Source organism: Mycetomoellerius zeteki, unplaced genomic scaffold (assembly GCF_001594055.1).
Source record: "Mycetomoellerius zeteki isolate Tzet28-1 unplaced genomic scaffold, Tzet1.0 scaffold179, whole genome shotgun sequence".
Lineage (NCBI taxonomy): Eukaryota > Metazoa > Arthropoda > Insecta > Hymenoptera > Formicidae > Mycetomoellerius > Mycetomoellerius zeteki.
The window spans coordinates 857929-880194 of NW_017256747.1; the positions used below are offsets into that span (position 1 = coordinate 857929).

A 22266-nucleotide genomic window follows, 5' to 3' on the forward strand; every position below is an offset into this window, starting at 1 on the left:
CTGAAGCGACGGGAGTTGGGAGTTATAGGTACTGCCATGCACTCGCCATCGCACCGCGCACGTCGCACTTCGCAGTTGCCAGTTACTCCCTTTCGCCATCGTTACAGCACGAATAGCGCACAGTAGAGAATGACATCAGATATTGAATTTGTTCGTCTTAATATACTGATATTTTATTGTATCATAAAAAAAGTTGTAATATGATTATAAATTATAATTATAAATTGTGTTATCATGCATAATTTATAGATAATAACCATTGTATAGAATGTTTAATATAAATAAAAAGGAACCGAGTTTTTGTCTTGTCTACTAAAATGGTAATATTTATGATATACATTTTAATAATACAAAAAATATATATATGTGTGTGTATATCTATATATGTATAGTAGATAATATATATATGTATAGTAGTTAAGATATAAATAAATAATATTTTAGAAATATTTTTGTCACAATTACTGTACTAAATAAAATGAAGCGTCAATTTAAGAAAATGATTGTAAATATAAATTTTGTACAATTATATATATATATATATTATACACATCGTACAGATTCCGTTCTCATACCGGGTGCCAAATTGTTTTGATACACCATTGGTCAGTGTATTTAGGCTGCGATCCACTTGACGCTACAAACGCTTCGAAGCATTCTTTGATTAGTCAATTCGTAAAATTCTTTGTTTTGATTGGTCGCTCAAATGCTTCGAAGCGTTTGTAGCGTCAAGTGGACCTCAGCCTTAATGTCGTGAGGAATGTTCCATCAGTTCCATCCACGCATGCGTCAACAATAGCAGCTATTATATAAATACGTGGGAATGGTCGGAATCCGTGATCAAATGGAACTTATTCAGTAGATAACGTAGTTTACACATAAAATATATTGCTTAATGTGTTTTTAGTTAAAATAAATGTTTCTTTTATAAATTCTTTTAAGAATAGAAAATATTCTTTCGTATATTTCTTGTACTGATTATGAGAATGAAGTAAGCATACGTTCATATTTTGAAAAAAGATAAAAAAGAACGAGAGAAGAAATGATAATTATGAAGAGAAAAGAACTTTGTTCTTTTTAGTTAAAAAAATTATGTTTCACTGTTAATATATGTTAATCTTTACATGACAGGAAAATCATCATAGTAGCGTTGAAATAATGTCATATTTTGAGGTAAGAAATACATAGAATTAATAATGAATTAAGTATAATAAATCTTATTCAAAGAAAATCTAGACAACAAAAAGTGTCTAAAATCGGGTCGTTTTTTGCTAAAAATTTTGTAAAAGACGACTTAAAGACGTCACTATCTTATGTCACAGTTTTAGACTTCGTGTTGTCTGGGAAGCTATAAGATTTTAAAAATAGACTTCCGCCTTCTAAAAGTTAAATGAAAAAATAAATATAAAACTTTATAAATTGGCAAAAAAAATACATGCTGGAAAATGCTTCCATATATAGCGATAAAATATACCTTATAAGAGCAAAATGTTCCTAGAATATTATATATGGATATTATTAAAAAATTAAAATAATGTTATTATAATATATTTCGAAAATATCATAAATATATTTTTAATATTACGGGAGTATTCTATAGAGGTTATATGTCCACTTATATAATAGATATTATATCTTAATATTCCTGAAATATTATTAAAATACTTATAAATATTAATTATTTTTAATTAATGCTATTTGAATTCACAATCCAGTAACGAAAATTCTTCTTATCAGTCTGCTGCATCTTGTGCTAAAAAAACGTTTCGACGTGATTTTATAAGTACATATTCAGTTCTACAACTGCGCGCCAAAATCATTTTCAGTTTTTAAACATATACTTATACTGAACAAATATAACAGTTTTACAAATTAAAGTAAATGTGTGTGTGCTGTTATAATACTTTTTAATATTTATATTACAGTAACATTAAATAAATGTTATAATACTTTTAATAATCATATAATATTATCAGGAGTGGACATATAACCTTCCATTAATATTTCGAGAATGTCATATAATATTATATAATTTTAGTAAAAATTATTAAAATGTTACACATTTAATATTCTAAGAATATGCTTAAAATATTACTTCATATTAAATAATATTATGCACTTATAAGATAGTAGGTAAGAATAGAATATTAAATGAGTATAACTTTGATAATGCACAATTTTATTTTTCCTAAATAGCTGAACAGAATAATAAACGCTGTATTTATATATGAAACTTATCTATATGTACTTATCATTATGTACAATACACAATACTTTGGCATAGTGCGCATTGAGTAAATCCATAGTTATTACGCGGATACTTTTACATTTAAATACTCAGGTATTTAATATTTGATTGAAAAATATTTAAGTACTCCGAGAATTTTTCTAATTGGTATTATAAAATATCCAAGCGATATATCTGTTCAAATTCCATATCTTTTTTAAATTAGTTTTGCGTTCGTCCTAAAAATAAAAAATGCAATATAATTAAGATAATTATGTTAAATATATATACATATATTGATTTGAGTAAAAAGTTTATTCTACTTATTAGAGTGAAATAAAACATAATTTTTTTGAAACACAAAATAAATTTTAATTAATTATATGATATGATAGAGCAAAGTTTTAGCTCTTTAAAAATTTGTTTTTTAAATTGTGCACTCTAAAATCTTTGAAGTGAAATTTAATACAAAATAATGACAATTGAACCAGCATTGAAAAAAAGTGGCTCAATTGTCAATTTTTAAGAGTGAGATTTCACTCTTTAGAGTTAGATTTCACTTCAAACATTTTAAAGTGTGGCACGATGATTTTTAACGGAGGGGAGCAATCAAAGTTAGAATACTCTTTATATAATCCACAAGTAACTCAGTATAACAAAATCGTAGGATTATTTTTTAACAATTTTTTAGGGAAAACTTTAAGCTTTCACGTTAGATAATCGAAAATTTTTGCAAATTTTTTTGGGCACGTGACAGGCTTGCAATGTGAGAAGAACATTTTTCATTTTTTTCAGCTCAGTTTTCATACATATGTAAAAATTACCCAACTCACATAAACTTAGAAAGCATAGTGACTTTTCGAAAGTATAGATTTCAAACTTTAAAATCCTTTTTTTAGTTTAAATTTTTTTTCATTTTTATCGAAAATATTGTATGTATAGTATTTGACATAAAAATACGAAATTAGTTTTTACTCAATCCAATATATATTTCTAAATTATTGTATTTCCTCTGCTTGAGAATTTGCATAAAAAATACCGACATATACAAAGCTATTACAAATTAAATACCTAACGTTTTGAGTAATTATTTTTAGTAATTTTTTAGTAATTATCACTTTAGACAGAATTAATATATGTATATATATATGTGTATATGTATGTAGTTATGTCCTTAAAATTGGAAATTTTTAAGAAATGGAAAATTATAACATAAACGTAAGATAAAGTAATGTCACAATATCTTACTTTGTTTTAATCATAACAAGTTGGACCGATCTCAATAGAAAAACTCTGTTCGGGTTTTCCGATATCTCGCAGAGCCACGTCTAATATAGGAAGTCTTACGGGTTTATCCGTTTCGTATGAGACAACGGTTTTACCCCAGTGGTTTCGATAGATCTGTGAATTAATAAATATACATATAAAATTATTTAAAAAATGTAATATTGTCTTGTGTGTGTATATTATGTTTATTTCCTACGTATATATTTAGTGTTCTTAAATTCAAACATCTGTATTCTATGATTTAAGTTATAATTAATGCATTAAATATAATTATTTATAAAAATGGAAAATCAATAAGAGATATCAAATTTTGAAATGTTAAAACTATTTACATCGTAAGACTCGTAACACATTCTTGTAAGACTTATAAGAATTTTTAAGTGCTTATATCTTTATACAATATTTTTATAGACAGTTTCTTACTAGCCATAAAATTTACTTATAGAAATCGTAGATATTTATGAATAATCATCTTACGATACATACACATAGAATACTAGTCATAAGTTCTTAAAAGTTTTTCGAGAACATGTTACGAGTCTTACGATTCTGCTTAGAATTGACCCATAAGTCTTCGTCTATGGCAAATAGACTAGTAATGTTAAAATTTTGCGCTCGAAAATTGACTTACCCTGCATTCATCCATTATCATTTCATATCTAAGACGCTGATTACCTCGTGGTATCAATTCAACATCGTTCCAAGCTAAAAGCTTCAAGCCCCTTTTGTACGATTTCTTCTCGTAATCAAAGTAAGCCACGCTGTTTTTACAATGATACGTGATGTTCTGATTCGCATGTTTTGAGAGCAATTGCAAGAAACCGATTTGATTACTATCTGCCTTGTATGTAATCTGAATGAAATAATTAAATTTATTTTATAATCATTATTTATCTAGTAATGCGTTGTATATTTTTTGTTGTAACAATTAACAGAAGTGGAATTAGAAGTAATATAAAGAATATAATACAACCTTCATGCCGTTATCTATCTCGCTCAACCAAGTTTCCTGTTGATCAGTGATGTGAGTGATCTCTGGTGAACGCGATGGATTTGGTAAAATGCAAGTTGCACGTTTCTCGGCATCGCAATAGACTAAGATCGCGTCCCGAACATCTCCTTCGTTTGGATCAATCCAATACTCACCTGTTAATGCACAAATTTATTTAAATGTTCAAATAAAAAATATGTATTAATACTATATATTTGTCACTCTTAATATTTGCTTTTCAATTAAAACTTTTTTCAACTTAGATTTTTCCTAAAAAGAAATTTAATTAGTCTTATATATCTATTATTTTATATAATTTTATGTATTTTTTACTTTTATTATTGAAAAAAACAAAGTTTAAAAATCAAAATAAACATAAAGAATAGTTATGAAAAAATAGTTATGAATAAGTATGTGATTTTTAAGATTTACCAGATAATTTGTCCGGGTAAGCAACAAATAGATCTCGGCAAGTTTTAGCAGGCGAATTTTTTTCACCATCCGGTTTCATCAATTTTTGAAACGACGATTTTAAATTTTCGTACGCTTTCAAAAGTAATTCTCTTCGTTCCTTTTCAGTGATATCTTTACTAAATATTCTTGGTGGTTCATCTCCAAGTGGATCTGGTCCTTTAGTTTGACCTTGTCCTAAATAATAAATAATTTTTTAACATTATAATAATTTATAATTTAAATAAAAATAAATTTTTTCATTTAATTATTTTTAATAAATTAAAAACTTAAATAATATAGAAAAATCTAACTAAATCTAACCATACATTTAAATTTATTTAGATGATGTTCTGGTGACATTCTTTAGAAATTTTTTATATGATGTCCGTGGAATTAACTACCTTCAAAAATATATTAGAATTCGGATTAATTATAGCTATACCTATAAATGCTGCTAAAGACGCCGCATCATAACCGAAACCCACTTCTCCAGGAGGACCTGGTGGTCCAGGAGGTCCTGGAAAACCTGGTGATCCTTGGCGACCTTCTTCCCCAAGTGGACCTCTTGGTCCAGGATTTCCCGCAGGTCCGATGGGACCTGGATTGCCTTCTCGTCCAGGATTACCTCTAATACCTGGTTCTCCGTCTTTACCGGGAAGTCCTGGCAGACCAGGTATACCTTTTTCTCCTATTAAACCAGGAGACCCGGGTAATCCTTGTAAACCAGTAAATCCCCGATGTCCTTTAGCTCCTTTCTGTCCCTCTTCTCCGTGATCCCCCTTTATACCTTCAACACCTGCTGGGCCGGGTTTTCCTCGTGGTCCCTGAAAATATTAGAACATATGTGTATATGTGCTCAAGATGAAATTCTTATATAAATTATATCGTAATTACAAGAATTTTATTTTTAAAAACCGACTTATATATGTATAAAATTAATTTAATTTAATTTAATATTTTTAATTTAATTTTTAATTTTTAATTTTAATTTTAATTAATTCCAAACTTATTAGAGTTACATTAATTTAGTTGAAAGCCCATTACCTGTGGACCTTCCACACCTTGCAATCCTGTTTCACCTTTCAGACCACGTTCTCCAGTGAGTCCGATAGATCCGGTGGGACCAGATTGTCCCTATTAAAAGGAAAGAAATAAATTATTATTGATAATTATTATTACTTTATCATATTTATACAAAGAAAGGTAAAACAAAAGTTGTACAGGTAATCCAGGAGGACCTGATGGTCCTGCAGCACCAGGTACTCCAGGTGGTCCCTTGTCACCTGGTCGGCCTCCTATACCCGGTGGTCCTGGTTTTCCAGTTGGTCCTTCCGGTCCTATTTCTCCTGTGTGACCTGGAACACCTGGAGAACCTATTAATCCAGGAGGTCCGGGCGGACCTTCTGCTCCTATTTTTCCAGGTTGTCCTATTTCACCCTGTAATAAAAATAAATTATTTTGTATTAAACTATTTAAAGTGGAAAAATTTAGTAATTATACACAATATAATAATTATAAATATATATATATACATATATAATACAATAAAAATAAAAGTAATTATAAATATAATAGAAAAAATAATTTAAGTATAACTACGTAATAGGAAATAAAAACTTTCAACGATCGAAGATGAATCGAAGTGCTTAAATAATTCGATACGTACGTCATCATGACTATTGCGCGTCGAATCTCCCGCTTGCCGGACAAATGTCCTCACAGACTATCAAATCTCGATGCCTGAGGATACTCGTTCGACAAGCGGGAGATTCGGGTTCGATTCTCGGTCGAAGTAATATTTTTCGTAATAAAATTATTTACAGATTTTAATAAGTTTATCAGCATTATTAAAATCTTTCTATGATGTTTATAAGCATCAAATTATGATATTATTACTATAGTTCTGTCAAAATTGCGTTTTAAAAGTCCGAAAAATCAATTTGGCACGCAATTTTTATGATGACATATATAGTATCAAATTATTTAAACACTTAAGATCCAGTTTTGACCGTTAAAGACTTTTATTTCTTATTAGTTGTGTATTCACACGGCCTAATAAGTTTCTTTCTTTAAATATAATTATATATTTTTATTTACGGGAGCTCCGCGTAACCCTCTATTCCCTATAGGACCAGGGGAACCAGGTAGACCTGATAAACCTCTTTCGCCAGGCGGACCTTGAGGTCCTTGAGAACCTGTCGGTCCTTGAGAGCCTGGAGATCCACTTTCGCCTTTAATTCCATCGATTCCAGGTAGACCAGGGTTACCGATTGGACCTGGATTTCCAGGATGTCCAGTATCGCCGGCATCACCTTTGACACCAGGTAATCCGGGAGCACCAAGTGGTCCTATATTCCCTGGTGGTCCCTGTAATATTTTTAGTCCAATGCTTTATTTACTCTTTTGTTTCTGATGTTCTAATTATCTCATAATATGTATTGTGTATGTGTGTGTACGCACGCGTATACATCTGTTTATTAAAATTTAATATAATACATGGAGATTAACGACTTACTGATGGTCCAACATGTCCTATAATACCAGGTGGGCCCATTAAACCGGCTTCACCTCGTATACCAGGATCACCTCTGATTCCCTTAGCACCAGTAAGTCCAATAGGTCCAGGTGCTCCGATCTCGCCGCGACTGCCTGTTAATCAATTTATATATAATGAATCTAAATAAACCAACTATACTGAAGAATTTCACAATAATTGCTTTCTCTGCTGAACGCAGTCATTGTTTCGAGGAGCCTATATCAGCGAATGCCGGATTGAAGAGGTGAATCTTTGATGAGCATTATTTTCTTATACAGCCAATCTGTGTCGCGACACAGATTGCAAAGTACCAAGGTGTGATTATAAAAAAATTAATAGTTTATTAGTTATTTAACATTTTATGTGCCAGAATAAAATATAACATATCTCATAAACTATTGATTTTTTGATACCTCTACCTTAATACTTCTATGTATATACAGAATAATTAGAGGAATCATATTATGTAAAAAATTCATATAATTCCATTAAAAAAAATGAAGTTGACCCTGAATGTTCCCAACGCCTCCACTCATAATAAATAATTATTTCCATTATGTGATATCTTCCTTTGTATTGAACATATTGATATAAATTATAGTTTTTCATGTATCTTCAAATTTCGCTAATAATTAAATTGGTCACTTTAATACGAATCACCTTGTATAGTTTATAATAGTATAGATATATAGTCTATAGTAAATAATACATAGTAATTATATTATACATATGTAATAAAAACATAAAATATTTCTTAAACAATTATGTCAGTTATTATTAACAGTTTAGAATTATTTATTATTTGTTTATTACCAAGTAGTCCCGGATTTCCTTGTTCTCCCTTTAAACCCGGATATCCACGATCACCTTTCAGACCCGGAAGTCCGATTAACCCTTGTGGGCCTGGGAAACCTTGCGAGCCCTGTAATCCATGAGGTCCTCTTTCTCCTGGATTACCAGGAGCTCCGGGCTCGCCAATGGGACCAGGAGAACCTGGATCACCTCGTTCAGCTGGTTCTCCAGGAGGGCCAGAAGGTCCAACTTCTCCTTGTGGACCACGCTCTCCAATATGTCCTATAATATTTAAATAAAAAGGTATTAATATTTTTTAAAAATTATTTTTAATAAAATATGATTATATTATGACAATATTATTATTAGCACTAAAAATTATTAAATTGTTTGTCAATTTAGTATGTGATATTTTATTCTAGTTCTATTCATAATTGCGTTTTAAGACCGAAAAAGATTTCGGCTCACGGTTTGTAAAATTATGTATATAAATTATATATATAAATTCATATAGAAACATTTGACCGCTAAGATCTGCTACAACTGAAAAATAGCATTTCTCTTATTTAATTAGATTTATTCTTATTGGTCTATATCAAATTGTAATTGTTTATATTTTAAAATTAATTTAAATAACATAAAATGCTACCTGAGGGACCTTCGGGGCCGATTGGTCCGATTGTACCCCTTTCTCCTTTCTGTCCAAATTCTCCAGGTAATCCTCTCGCTCCAGGAAGTCCTAATAATCCCGGTGAACCGAAACTTCCTTTGTCTCCTTTGGATCCTGGTAAACCCTGGAATAATGTATAAATACATAAACTTCACACATATATATCTCATAGTGATATATATTGCTCAAAGAAATTATGGCATAGAAAAATTTTGGGCAAAAATTGGTCAATTTTGACTGACAATAATTTTGCGAAAAATTATCGTAGGATAACGTTTTTTCTTGAAATCTCTACTTTAAGACGTTATATGGCCAGAGTTTAAGTTTAATGCACTTACTAATGTAACTCTCAAAATATGAGGGTGTGTTTGTCATATTGAAAATTGCGAAGTTTGACAGAATGCACGGATTTTCTAAAATTTTTTGGGAGAATGCCGTTTGCAGCAGCATAAAATTCGAACTTTCCCCTTTAATTTAAAAAAAACATACGTGACGAATTACGCATGAAGCGCATGATGTACCATTTTATCCTTCTTTATAATTAGGTGAGCAACAAAGACAAATGATACATCATGCGCTTCATGCTTAACTTGGAATGCACCTCGATCCAGATAATATAAATATTCAAAATCGGAATATAAGACGTACGATGAGACCATCAGAGCCTTGTATTCCGGTTTCTCCCCTAGGTCCTACAGGTCCTGGATGTCCAATAAGTCCTCTTTCTCCCGGAAATCCTCGCTCGCCTCTATCGCCGACCATTCCCGGCGGACCGGGACGTCCTTGTACTCCTGCTTCTCCATCCTTGCCTGGAACACCTGGATTACCGGCGGCGCCTGGAAGACCCTGTGTATATACAAGCACATATTTTATTTGATAAATTATATTTTATCCTCTACATTACAGAGAATTACAGTATATTTCTACGCTACGTACTTGAAAACCTCTAGGACCAGTGGGCCCCAGAAGACCTCGCGCGCCGTCGCTTCCTGGTGGACCTGGTAGACCCTGTACTCCTGGAGGTCCTTCTTTACCAGTATCTCCTCTTGGGCCAGGCGGACCTGCATTGCCAGGCTCACCATCTTTTCCACGTTCTCCCTAATACAATAAAAGTTTGAAAAAATATCATAGTATTCCTGGTGGAAAAATTTCGCTGAAATTGTTCCATGTTTTAGAACACTTTTCGGCAAAATTTCAGCATTTCAGAAAATTTTCAATTTAATTTCAGTGATTTTTAGCTGAAAAATTCATTTTTAGCAAAATTTCAGCAAAAATTTCAAAAAAATTTTAACAAAATTTCAGAGAAATTTCAAAGTAATTTCAGTTCAGTTTCAACGTTTTTTCAGTATGTTAGCTGAAAAATTTACTTTCAGTGAAATTTCAGCAAATTTTCAGCAATTTCGTTGAAATGTTCCAAAACATGGAATAATTTCAGCGAAATATTTTCACCAGGGATTAGAGATAATATAGTATAATATTAATATTTGTATTAATACTTACATTGTTAAGCTTTATTTTTATATTGTACACGAAAACATTTTTATGTTCAAGTTATATTATAGATTATATTTGTTAGAGTGTATACTCGTTACGGAGAATCATTAATCAATTACAGGATATCCTCTTTCCCCTGGTGTTCCTATTGGTCCTGGTAGACCCTGCAATCCAGGCAGTCCCTGTTCTCCAGGCTTGCCATCCGCACCTTGAATTCCACGTTCCCCAGGATTACCTGTTTTCCCGGAGGCTCCGGGTCTACCCATTAAACCACGTGCACCCTAAATTTTTTATTCAATAGTTATATATCATATATAATACTTTCACAATAATATGTTACAATGTTATTATACCTGTTACAACGTTATTATACCTGTAATCCTGTTGGTCCGGGTCGTCCAGGATCTCCAGTAGCGCCTTTTGATCCAACAGCTCCCGGAGGACCACGATCACCAGATTGCCCTGACAATTATTGTACTTATAATTATTATAATTATCATATTGCGTTTTTTAAAACATAGAAACTGTACGAATGTGTCATAAAACACACACACACATACATTAGAGAAAATTTTTTTAATTTTATCATAAACCAAATATCTAAAAGTTGAAAGAGTAACCAAAAAAATCGCCCGTTTTGGACCTTCGATTTTGGAAGTGAACTGTGTGCCAAATTTTACCTTATATATAATGAGATATTAATCACAGAGAATTTTCAAGTTAAGATAACAATTATTATCAAAACTAGGAGGAAGGGGGTGAAATCAAAGTCTAAATATATTATTGAATTATAGGTTTGCGAGGCCCAGTATTTTAAGAAGGTTGAACCAGCCGGGTGTATATCAATTGCCCACATCGCTAATTGGCTAATTTAAAATAATATAATCTCATTGATAAAGCAGTTAAAAATTACTAGGAATCGGCCGATGTGAGTGATGTGTGCAATTGAACTGTGTGCAAGTGCACCGTTCCCGATCTAACCGATCTAGCAATGATAACAAGATCGCAGTTGATCCAGCCGTTGAAGGCAAGATCAATTCAACATCACTTATTCTGATAATTTTGTAAATCAATTTATTTTGAATGTAAAAAAATAGATTTTCGCATAGACGTAAAACGGGCGAAGAAAATCAAAAAAATATATTTATAATAAATTATTTTAAAAAATGTTACATGTAAATATTATCGTTTCAAATTTTGCATTTTTAAAATAATTTATTATAAACATATTTTTTTGTTTTATTAATATCTTTTGAAAAAAGTAAATAGAAGAGAGATTTATATATATACCTACATGTATATAACATTTAATAAGTAATACCTTGAGGCCCGCTAGGACCATCCGATCCAGGAAGACCACGTTCTCCAGGTACGCCGCGTTCTCCAGAAGGTCCTACAGAGCCAGTTGGTCCACGCATACCTCTTTTGCCTCTTTTGCCCTCATTCCCAGGAGGTCCCGGAAGTCCACGCGGACCAGGTATTCCTGCATCACCTTTCACTCCAGTGTCTCCTTTCAAACCTCTATCACCAGGAAGGCCCTGTAAGGTTATCATTAAGGTTTTATAAAAAGTAACTTTTAAAAAGTTCTTGAACTATTTCTTGTTGGTATTTATGCGCACAGGTGCTCCTTTAGCGCCAGGAATACCAGGATTACCCGGTGTTCCAGATTGACCTCGAGCACCCGGAAACCCGATTACACCAACGGGTCCTATTGCTCCAATGGCTCCTCTCTCACCCGGAATTCCATCTTTGCCTTGAGGACCTTGTGGACCAGTTTCACCAGGTTGTCCTGGACGGCCACTTTCGCCTTTGATATAAAATATTAATTAAAATCAAGAAAATAAATAAAACTACCCGCATTTTAGATTTCAAATACGTAGCAGATACATAAAATTTGCAATGTTATAGCTATATAGCAGATTCGTAACAATACGTATAAATCATGTATCAAATACATATTTAATATATATTTGCAATGAAAGGTGTGCGGGTATCTTCTCAAATGTATATAACATAAAACTAATCAGCAACTTATGTTTTCATTTAAATGAAAATTAAAATATCTTACCTCGCGGACCTTGCAAACCCTGGTTTCCTGTCGGTCCTTGCAGTCCTTGATCACCCTTAATTCCAGGATTGCCTGGAAAACCTGGTGAGCCAGGTTTACCTATAACACCCTATAAACAATATTAATATTAGATACATTTAAATAAATATGAAAGTATATATGTTTAAATAAATAAACATTAATCAGATTCATAAATATCCGTAAAGAATTACAAATTTTTCAAAAAACTTTGAGATATACCTTAATATATGCAGTATTTCAATCTCTAAATTGCTTAGCTTACTTACGGGTTGCCCAGGCGACCCAGCAATTCCGTCGAGGCCTCTCAATCCAGGAGGACCCGGCGAACCTTCTCTACCTCTTTCGCCGCGAGGTCCAGCTGGACCCTGTGTCAATAATATCCAATATTTATACAGAAAAATATTTTATTTCTATGTTTTTAACATTAAAATTTACCTCATGAGAATACAATATACACTGCTCAATAAAATTAAAGCGTTCCACCATGTAAAAATGGGCAAATTTCAAAATGGAATAACTTTGTGAAAAATCATCGTATCGAGATGTTTAAAAAAACATTTTACGGCTTGAAAAATCTCTACCTTTCAGATTATTACTTTAAAAAACGATCTTACTGATATTTTATAGAGTTACACAAATATAAATAAAGATGTATCAAATCTTAAAATTTTTTATGAAATTTGCAAAGTTCCACAGCACTCATTAAAAATTGCATATTGTACAATTGTGCACAATTTGTGTACAATTTTTAATTAGCGCCGTGGAACTTCGCAAATTTCGTAAAAAATTTTGAGATTTGATGCATTTTCTTTTATATATTTGTGTAACTCTATAAAATATCAGTAAGACCGTTTTCTAAAGTACCGATCTGAAAAGTAGAGATTTCAAATTTTAAAATACTTTTTTAAACATCTTGATGTGATAATTTTTTACGAAGTTATTCCATCTTGAAATTTGCTTATTTTTATACAGGGTGGAACAGATGATGCTTTAATTTTGTTGAGTGTATTTTTATAAATTTATTTTATAATTTTATACACATACCTATTCGAATAGCATTATTTACATACCATCGGTCCTACTAGTCCCATCGATCCAGGCGAGCCCATAGATCCTTTTTCACCAGAAATTCCTTGCTCACCTTTGGCACCATCTAGACCTGGAAAACCACGGTGACCTTTCAGCCCTGGAAGCCCAGGTATTCCTGGAAGGCCACGTTGTCCCACAGGACCAGGCGATCCTGGTAGACCAGTCTCGCCATCTTCTCCACTAATACCCTATCGTTAATAAAATATAAAATACTTTATTTAAATATAATATGTAATTTATAATTGAATTATATATATATATGTAGTTTGTAAATAAAATTAAATAAATGTAAGAGTATTACATAAATTTTAAATATGAGAAATAAATTAAATAGTACATAAAAATATTTAAAAATAATCTTACGTCTTTTCCAGGCAATCCTGGTAAACCCCTAGGACCTGGCATGCCAGGAGGGCCTGGAGAACCCAGTTCACCGGTTTCACCTCGCGTACCTTGAAAACCTTGAGGACCAGGAGGACCAGGTGAACCTAAATTGAAAGATAGAATATAATTTTTAAATAGCACATTAAAAACGATAATTTTAGATAGAATTATTAAAATAATTTAAAAGATCAACGATTATTTAGATAAATTGAAAAAAATTATTAAAGAATCATCTACCTGGAGAACCTTGCGGACCCATCGGGCCTACTTGTGCCTGAATATAAGGTAATGTCTCTGGTCCATACAATGATGCCGCTGCATCAGTCGGACCTTTATCTTCATTTGCTTGAGACAAAGCCAATTGTTGATAATAAAGAGATACCTATTATTATCAATATTTTAAATACATTAATAAATTATCATATATTTATATAAATTATGCGGTATACAATAATTGAATATGTGTACATATTAATAATAATAATTCACTCTTTAAATAATATAAATAAACGAAAATAATTTTAACTTATAAAAAGATTTCTTACATCAGGTACAGGTCCTGGAGGTCCAGGTGGCCCTGGGATCCCAGGTGTACCGGGTTGTCCAGGATATCCTGAATCGCCAGGACGACCAGCATCTCCAGGTCGACCAGGTGAACCCTAATTTATAAATGTTACTTTTTTGTAAATTGTTATATATTTTTTACATAACTATTTATTGTAACTATAAGTTTACGAACTCGTATTCCTGGTACAGCCACAGAACTATATATGTTACTTTCACCCGGTAAAATCTCCGTAGACAAAACCTGAAAAAAAACTAACAATCACTATTCCTTACAGAATTTGATTTCTTTAATTCTTTGTTATCAAATAGTTTGTACTTACTGAATGATCCCGAGCAGATGTGGAACTAGTCTCCTCTAAATTTGTAAAATAATCAAAGTTTAAATCTCAGAAAACACGAGAGATCAATAAAAGTATTTTATTCTAATTATCTATTTATTCTCTTGTTTTTTTATTACAAAAATAATTTTCTAATTAATGTTACATATCCTATACTTGATCTACCATGATTATAAAATTGAGTTGTCGTAGGAGCTGGTAAGTCTGTAGGTGTTTCTCGTCTCAAGAATGCTTCTGTTGTTATTTCGGATCTCTCTACATTGAATTAATAATTATATATTATTGTTTATAATAATTGAGTTACAATAACTATTAAATAATTTGATAATAATTTTTTATCGTATTATAATAATGTAAAACTTTTGCTTACCCGAAAGTTGCGTGATATCTGATGGTATTGCACGTGATGGCAATACTGTTGTAGTTTCTAAAAAATAATATCTTAATGTTGTTAAGTGAAAAAAGAATAAAAGATTATTATTACCAATGAGAACTTATTGCATATAAACAAATATAATGTATATCTAATGTATATCTACGTAAATATAATATACTTATGTCTATAACGTAAATTATCGAATGTTATAGCATCTTTAATATCTGCGAAGAATCAAAAGCTAAACCGGAAGCTATCTCTTATAACTGTGAGTCGTATTAAATTGGATTTGCAATTAATAGATTGAAATAAATGGTACTAATTAGATTACTTTGAGAGAGATTAAAACAAGATTAATTATTTTATGCGACCCTTGTAACGAGATTAATCTGTAACGCAAAACTTCCGAATCAGTTAACAAGACAATTGAGTAATTGTTCTCCATTTACAATTATATTTTACTTACTTTGAAGTAAAATTAATTAAATAAAATTGTTATTATAGTTATTATTAAGTAGAATAATAATTTAATTCGCAGATTATTGGAAAAGACAATAAAAAATGATACAAAAATTCAAAAGACTTTTGAAAGATAATAAGAATTACGATGCATAAATGGAATATTTAAAGATTATTTAAATGTTACTCTTACATTCTGAAAGTATTTCGGAATATTCCGGATTACTTTTGGAATTATTATTTTAGGATTTTAAAAACATTTTATGAATATTTAGCATTAATTTGGTGGTAATACAAAATTTCTGTTTTATTTAAAATAATTTTAATTATACTTTTAATTTGGTGTTAATTTGGATCATAGAAATCAAATTAGTATTCAACAAATTTCGCATATGTTACATATTGTGTAACCTGATATTTTTTAATATTAATTAAACGAAAATCAAAACTCATTATTTTTATAAGTAATACTAATCACGATCATTTAAAAAATTCTTAGATACGTTGCCTATATATACGTGTGTTCTTATTGATAAAGACAAAATTAGTAAAAAGAAAATATTATTAAAAGTTTTCCTTTTTTTTATTCATTGCTTGTATAGTGAAATTTTTTCGAACATTCATAAGACACTCACCATTCTTTTCATCGTATTCATCGTAGTTCTCGTAGTTATAGTCATATTCATAATTATTGCTAGATTGCTGAGCCTGATGCTCTTGCGGTTTGGATCGTTGTTTCCTCAATCTGTTTTTCACGGCGTTCACTTGATCCGGCAAAGGCAACAGCAGCTGGACCACGAGAAGTCCCGTGATCAGCTCTAAAGCCCGCCGTCTCATCGTGAAGTCCCTCTATCCGGCAGGGGTGGAAAAACTTCACTGGAGAACGAAGAAAATATAGATTCTAATTCCGATTCGCTTGCATCGCAAGACTGAAAGCAACTAGACTCATAACAACCGGCGTGTCATCTATTTAGCAGATGTTCTGTATGATGTAGGGGAGGTCATCATCCTCTATTTTACAAGATGCACGCGGTTCTCCCGCTGTCTTATTCCATGATCACCCCCTTACCGTCCCTCCATCTGACCTGTACACTTCTTTCCTTCCTTCTTTGTTTATTCTCATTTATCAATGATGTTATTTCTTTCTTTTGAATAAGAAAGGAAAGAGAAACTGAAATGCATTTAAAATTATTTGACAGGAAATACATAGGTAAAATTTTGAAATAAATGACTTTTGTTATTTATATCAATATTATTTTTTTATTTTAATTAGATTATCAAGTATAATGCTGATACATTGCAAATACTAAGGGATAAAATAGAATTCAACAGAATTCTTTTTTGACCAAATTTTTTCTTGCTTTTAAATGATATTTAATTTTATAAAAGTAAATATTATATGTGTGTGTGTGTGTATATATTTTTTAATCAAACGTAAGTCTTGATAAGCAAAAAAATTTATCAGAGGAAGTACTGATTAGTATCTACTATGATCATTTGATTTTGACTTGCAAAATCTGCCTAAAAGTTTCAAGACTGGATTGAGGAAAAATTAAAAAACAAAAATATATCAATTTTATTAATGAAAACTTTTAACATAGTCCCTTCTGACTTCAATCAATACATTACTCAGAATGTCTTTCAGTAGTTAGAAGCTTTTATATAGTCATCTTTTGAGATAGCTTTCAATGCGTTCATCACATTAAAGGCTATTTCGAATCAATTAAATGTCCAAAATATCGTCAAAACCCGTTCTCTTTGAATTTTTCATTTCGGAAGTCAAAAAGCCATCAAAGAAAACAACTAAATGTTATCTTGACTTTGAATTTTATCGCCTTTATTTTAATTAGTTTTGTTTCCCACGAAAAATCAATCTATAAGGAATATTGAAACAAAATTTGTTTTAAAATGCGAATCTGAGGTTGGCCAATTTCTAGATTTAAATTTTAGACAAAATTTCACAATAGCCCACTATTTTATTCGAGGGAGTAACCCCTATCTGAAATATTGTCCTACAGATTATATGATTTCATATGATTTCATCTGATTACAAATAATTTTTTTCACTACATATGAAGTAATTTAGTAAAATATACGATTTTATTTAATATTATACAATGATTTCTCATGGTTGCATATGTAATTATAGGATTATACATAGAGATTTCATATGAATTTGATAATGATTTCGAGGACTCTGTACCATGATTACATTAAGTGGTTACTCCCTCGATTTTATTACGAAAATTTTTACAAAGGAAAAAATCTAAACTTACATATTTTTTATATAAAAAATATTCATTAGATTTCGGTTCTTAAAATATACTACAGCACCGTAAAAAAAACGTATGAATATTAATTGATATTAAAAGTTGCCATAATTGTCGGAAAAATGGCATTACTTGTACGTTCAGGAAAAAATTAGTCTCGGGACTTTTTAGACAGACTGTGTATATTAATATATTATTATATAAAAATTAATTAATATATATATCTATTATTTAATTGTAAATTAATTTAAAATTAATATTTCAAATTAAATAATAATTATTTAATTATTAATGTTTTATTTTTGGCTGCAAATATTTGCAATAAATACACGAAATGTAAAAATTATATTTAAATACCATACATCTTCAAAGTTCTCGCTAAATAATGTTGCGGTGAGTTCATGGAAGTCTGGAAGAGAGTTCATGTCAGTATTGTCAGCGTAGAACCATTATTCCGCATATTGTTAGAAGCAGTAGGACATCGCGCAATGGAGGTCATCACCTTACGTTTAAGGGTTGCATGCGACATGCACAGCGTGGCGCCGTTGTCATTACACCCAATATTTTAATCAACATAAATTTTCTACGGATTGAGATCTAATTGTGATGTAGGTAATTTACATCTCAAAGCCAAAAATAATACAAACAAAATTTATTCGTTCATATTTTTCTCGGCTTTTATTCAACTATAAAAATTAATTTATATTCGGCTGACATAAAAATTAATTCATCATCTATTTCCGTTTACTCCTAATAGGTAACTAGCCAACTTAAATAAATAATAGTTATATATTACCTGCATGATCTAACAAAGTATAACTACTATCAAACTTGTAAGTATACTATCAAATTATTTCGTTTAATCAAAGGTTTTTAGAGGAAAACTTATAACTTTGTGGAGCCTTCTAGTAGTGAGTGAATCAGTTTTGCTACATCTACGCATCCTTGCGTTGAACACGAATTCATCCGTTGAAACATGAGTTACGACGACCTAGTTTGCGATAAGCGTTCTGCCTCATTTTTATCAGTTAACGTCAAAGAAGCACTTGGGCTCCGATACCAAGATGTTGTCATTTCCACTTAATACGTTTATTAAACGACAATCATCATTTTGGCCGCATTCCCGAAGCGTGCGTCTTATTTTACAAGATGTTAGCCGCAATAGACTGCATTGACCTGCACCTCCTCCATTCGTTACTGTGACGACTATAAATCAGAGTTACTACTATGTGTAAAAAAGGGACAACCGGGACAATGCAATTGGCACAATACTATCAGAATTCATATTGATATTTGATTAAAAATGTTATATATGCTCTTGAGGCTCGTTTTCTCACTATGATCATATAAAATCACGACATTAAGAACGAAAAATTGTATTTCTTTCTTCTTGCTTACATAGAATTGAAAAAAAATAATTTTTTTGTATGTATTTATGAGTTCACTTGAGAGAGAGAGAGAGAGAGAGAGAGAGAGAGAGAGAGAGAGAGAGAGAGAGATTAATAGAATATATCAAAAACTATTTCTTTGTATTCCTCTGCGTTAGAAAATACAATACATATATAATTAAGATTCAGAGTACGCGTCTTTAATATTTCTAGTAAAATGGAAGTTGTGTAATCAAGATTTCATTAATATATAATTTGAAATAAAATTTTTTAAATATACTTTACTAATTTTTGTAAAGTATATATAACCAAAGGTAATGTAAAAGATTAAATTATTTTGATATACATATATATATATTGCAAAGAAAAAATTTATATTAATTTCTCGCTTCATAATTAAATGCAATAAACACAAGTGTTTTAAATTAGTTTTGTAATATTTTAAATATATATACATATATACACATATATTATATATAGGGTAAATTTTATAACTTGACCACTCTAATTATTATTTTGATAATGTAAAAATCAAAATCTTTTAATTAATTAATAAAATTAATAAACTAATAATTCTTTATTAAATATTGAATCTCAAAAAATAATTAATTTAATATAATAATACATTGACTTTATGTCAAATATTAGTAAATATTTTAAAAAATTAAATAAAATCTGAATTAATTATTAAACAATATATAGAGTAAAATCTAAGATACGCTTTTTTACAATCAGTATTCAATCATTTTTATTCTTAATATTTTGTACTATTAAAATAAATGTGTTAAATTTACATTAATAAAAACTATAGATCTGAGTATAAGCACTAATGCAATAATGGAGATAACGTTAATTGCTCTAAATAGTGGAGTATCCTTCATATGTGCACGCATAACGTTGTCACAGTTTATCTCAGGGAAATATATGCAAATAGTATTAAATATACATTCATTTAAATTAGAATAAACAAAAATAATTTTTTATAAAACACACTGCATCAAAGATACTTTATTTCACATTATGATACTACAATGTATTTTTTATTTTATAATATATATTAGTTTTAAATTTTATTTATAACGTAAATTATAAATAATTTAATATATTTTTTATACAATTTAAATAAAATAAAATTAATTAATACAATATGTTTAACAATAAAATTAACATAAATGTGTACAAAAAATTACACAAAAATTATAACAAACGGGTAAAACTTGACTTGTCTAAACATTGTATCTGAAATATGAAAATTTGTTCAATCTATTCTATCTATAAAACATTTCTTTAATTCATATCTTACAATTCTCGTTTGATAAATTTAAAAGGAAAAATGTATCTCCAAATAACATATAGAGAAACAAATTATTCATAACGATAACTCTAATAACAGTGGCATTTTTTATTTAATATTGTGATATTATATTATTATTACTATGCTAAATTTTTCTTTGACTTAAAATATCCATTTAATGAAATGGCAAATACTTGACTGTTGGGGCAGCTTGTGTCATGCTGAAATCAATAATAAAATGCACGATGGTGAAAAATTTTTAAATAACACAAATTAATCAACTTACTTGAACAGTAACTCCTACAAGTGCATCAGCATTACGATATAATTCTTTGCGTAAGGATATCGTGATGAATTGTATAGAGGTTTCTTGGGAGCGAATAAAAGAAATGATATTCTTAATATTCATTTTATCTAATGCCGCGTCACCTTCGTCCATAATGAAAAACGGTATTTGCTTATAACTGTAAAGAAAAAAAGATTAAGGGCTGCGACACAGACCTTTGCATAAAGCATAATGCATAACGCATAAGAGAATCAACCAATTCTGAATTTTTCTTTTCCTTCCACTTCATGAAAAAGAAGAACTTTGATTGGTTGATTCTCTTATGTACTATGCGTTATGCGTTATGCAAAAGTTTGTGCTGCGGCCTTATGTTTTTAACTCTTAACGTTCAGTCATTATCTGTATATTAATTGTAAGCATCCAAAGGCATGTAAAACGTTTCATTAATCTTAGGATTAAGATATACCGTTCAATTGCAAATAATAATGCCAGACTAGCCATTGATTTTTCTCCGTCAGATAAGTATTGCAATGGCTGAAAGCCTTTATACGGTGCTATGCAGTTGTAAATTATATTGCCTGCATATGGTTCCTCGAAATTATCTGGTAAGATAATTGCTTGAGCCGATGTGTTGTTAACCAATCTCTGCATAAAAAGATAAATCAAATAAAAATTGTAATGTTCGAAAAAACAAACTACATAACAAACAAAATTTTGAAACATAATTATAAATACTAACTTTATATATATGATCTATTTCCGCAGTAACGCGTTCCAGACAATCTGAAAACGATTTGTACCTCTTTGCCTTCACTGATTCAAATTGCATTGTTATTTCATCATATTTATTACGATAGTTTTGAAGATTCGTATTTATTTTTTGCATTCGCTGCTTTATAATATCGATCTTTTCATCAACCTGTATATTTATCCAAATTTATAGAATTGAATTTTAAAAATACAAATCTAACATAAACATTAAACATATATTATGTAAAATTATAAATACATACCTTAAGATTTACTAAATCGTTAAGTTCATTCTCAATTTTTGTAATCTTCTCATTAAGTTGAAGTGTCATGTCTCGTAATTTTTCTTGTGTAAAATTGCAAATTTCTTCAGGTAATTGCGAGAAATCAATTTTTGTTAATATTCCACAATCTTCTGACAATTCTATACTTGAACATGAGTTACTTGTAAAAAAGCTTTCTTCTAGCCTACGATGTGTTTCCGACATTGGAATATTAATATCTTCCATCTGTAAAAATAATTGTA

The 22266-nt window shown here is 30.2% G+C and overlaps 1 protein-coding gene across 1 annotated transcript; it reads right to left on the reverse strand.

Annotated features, from left to right (window-relative positions):
* Nucleotides 1-2397: 2397 nt before the first annotated feature.
* On the reverse strand, nucleotides 2398-22098 carry LOC108721662 (fibril-forming collagen alpha chain). The gene is made up of 33 exons (XM_018446314.1): nucleotides 22004-22098; nucleotides 21730-21909; nucleotides 21457-21635; nucleotides 20991-21168; nucleotides 16388-16601; nucleotides 15288-15344; nucleotides 15074-15172; nucleotides 14900-14934; nucleotides 14752-14820; nucleotides 14558-14671; nucleotides 14250-14394; nucleotides 13992-14116; nucleotides 13610-13816; nucleotides 12806-12904; nucleotides 12519-12627; nucleotides 12070-12257; nucleotides 11772-11988; nucleotides 10824-10912; nucleotides 10570-10731; nucleotides 9893-10054; nucleotides 9605-9802; nucleotides 8936-9080; nucleotides 8308-8568; nucleotides 7474-7607; nucleotides 7056-7325; nucleotides 6180-6395; nucleotides 6003-6092; nucleotides 5401-5782; nucleotides 4938-5153; nucleotides 4488-4660; nucleotides 4146-4367; nucleotides 3476-3628; nucleotides 2398-2466 (listed from the first exon to the last, which is right to left on the reverse strand). The coding sequence occupies exons 1-32, from the start codon at nucleotides 22070-22072 to the stop codon at nucleotides 3482-3484; spliced, it is 5151 nt and encodes a 1716-aa protein (XP_018301816.1). The 5' UTR covers nucleotides 22073-22098; the 3' UTR covers nucleotides 2398-2466; nucleotides 3476-3481.
* Between the last annotated feature and the right edge of the window lie 168 nt (nucleotides 22099-22266).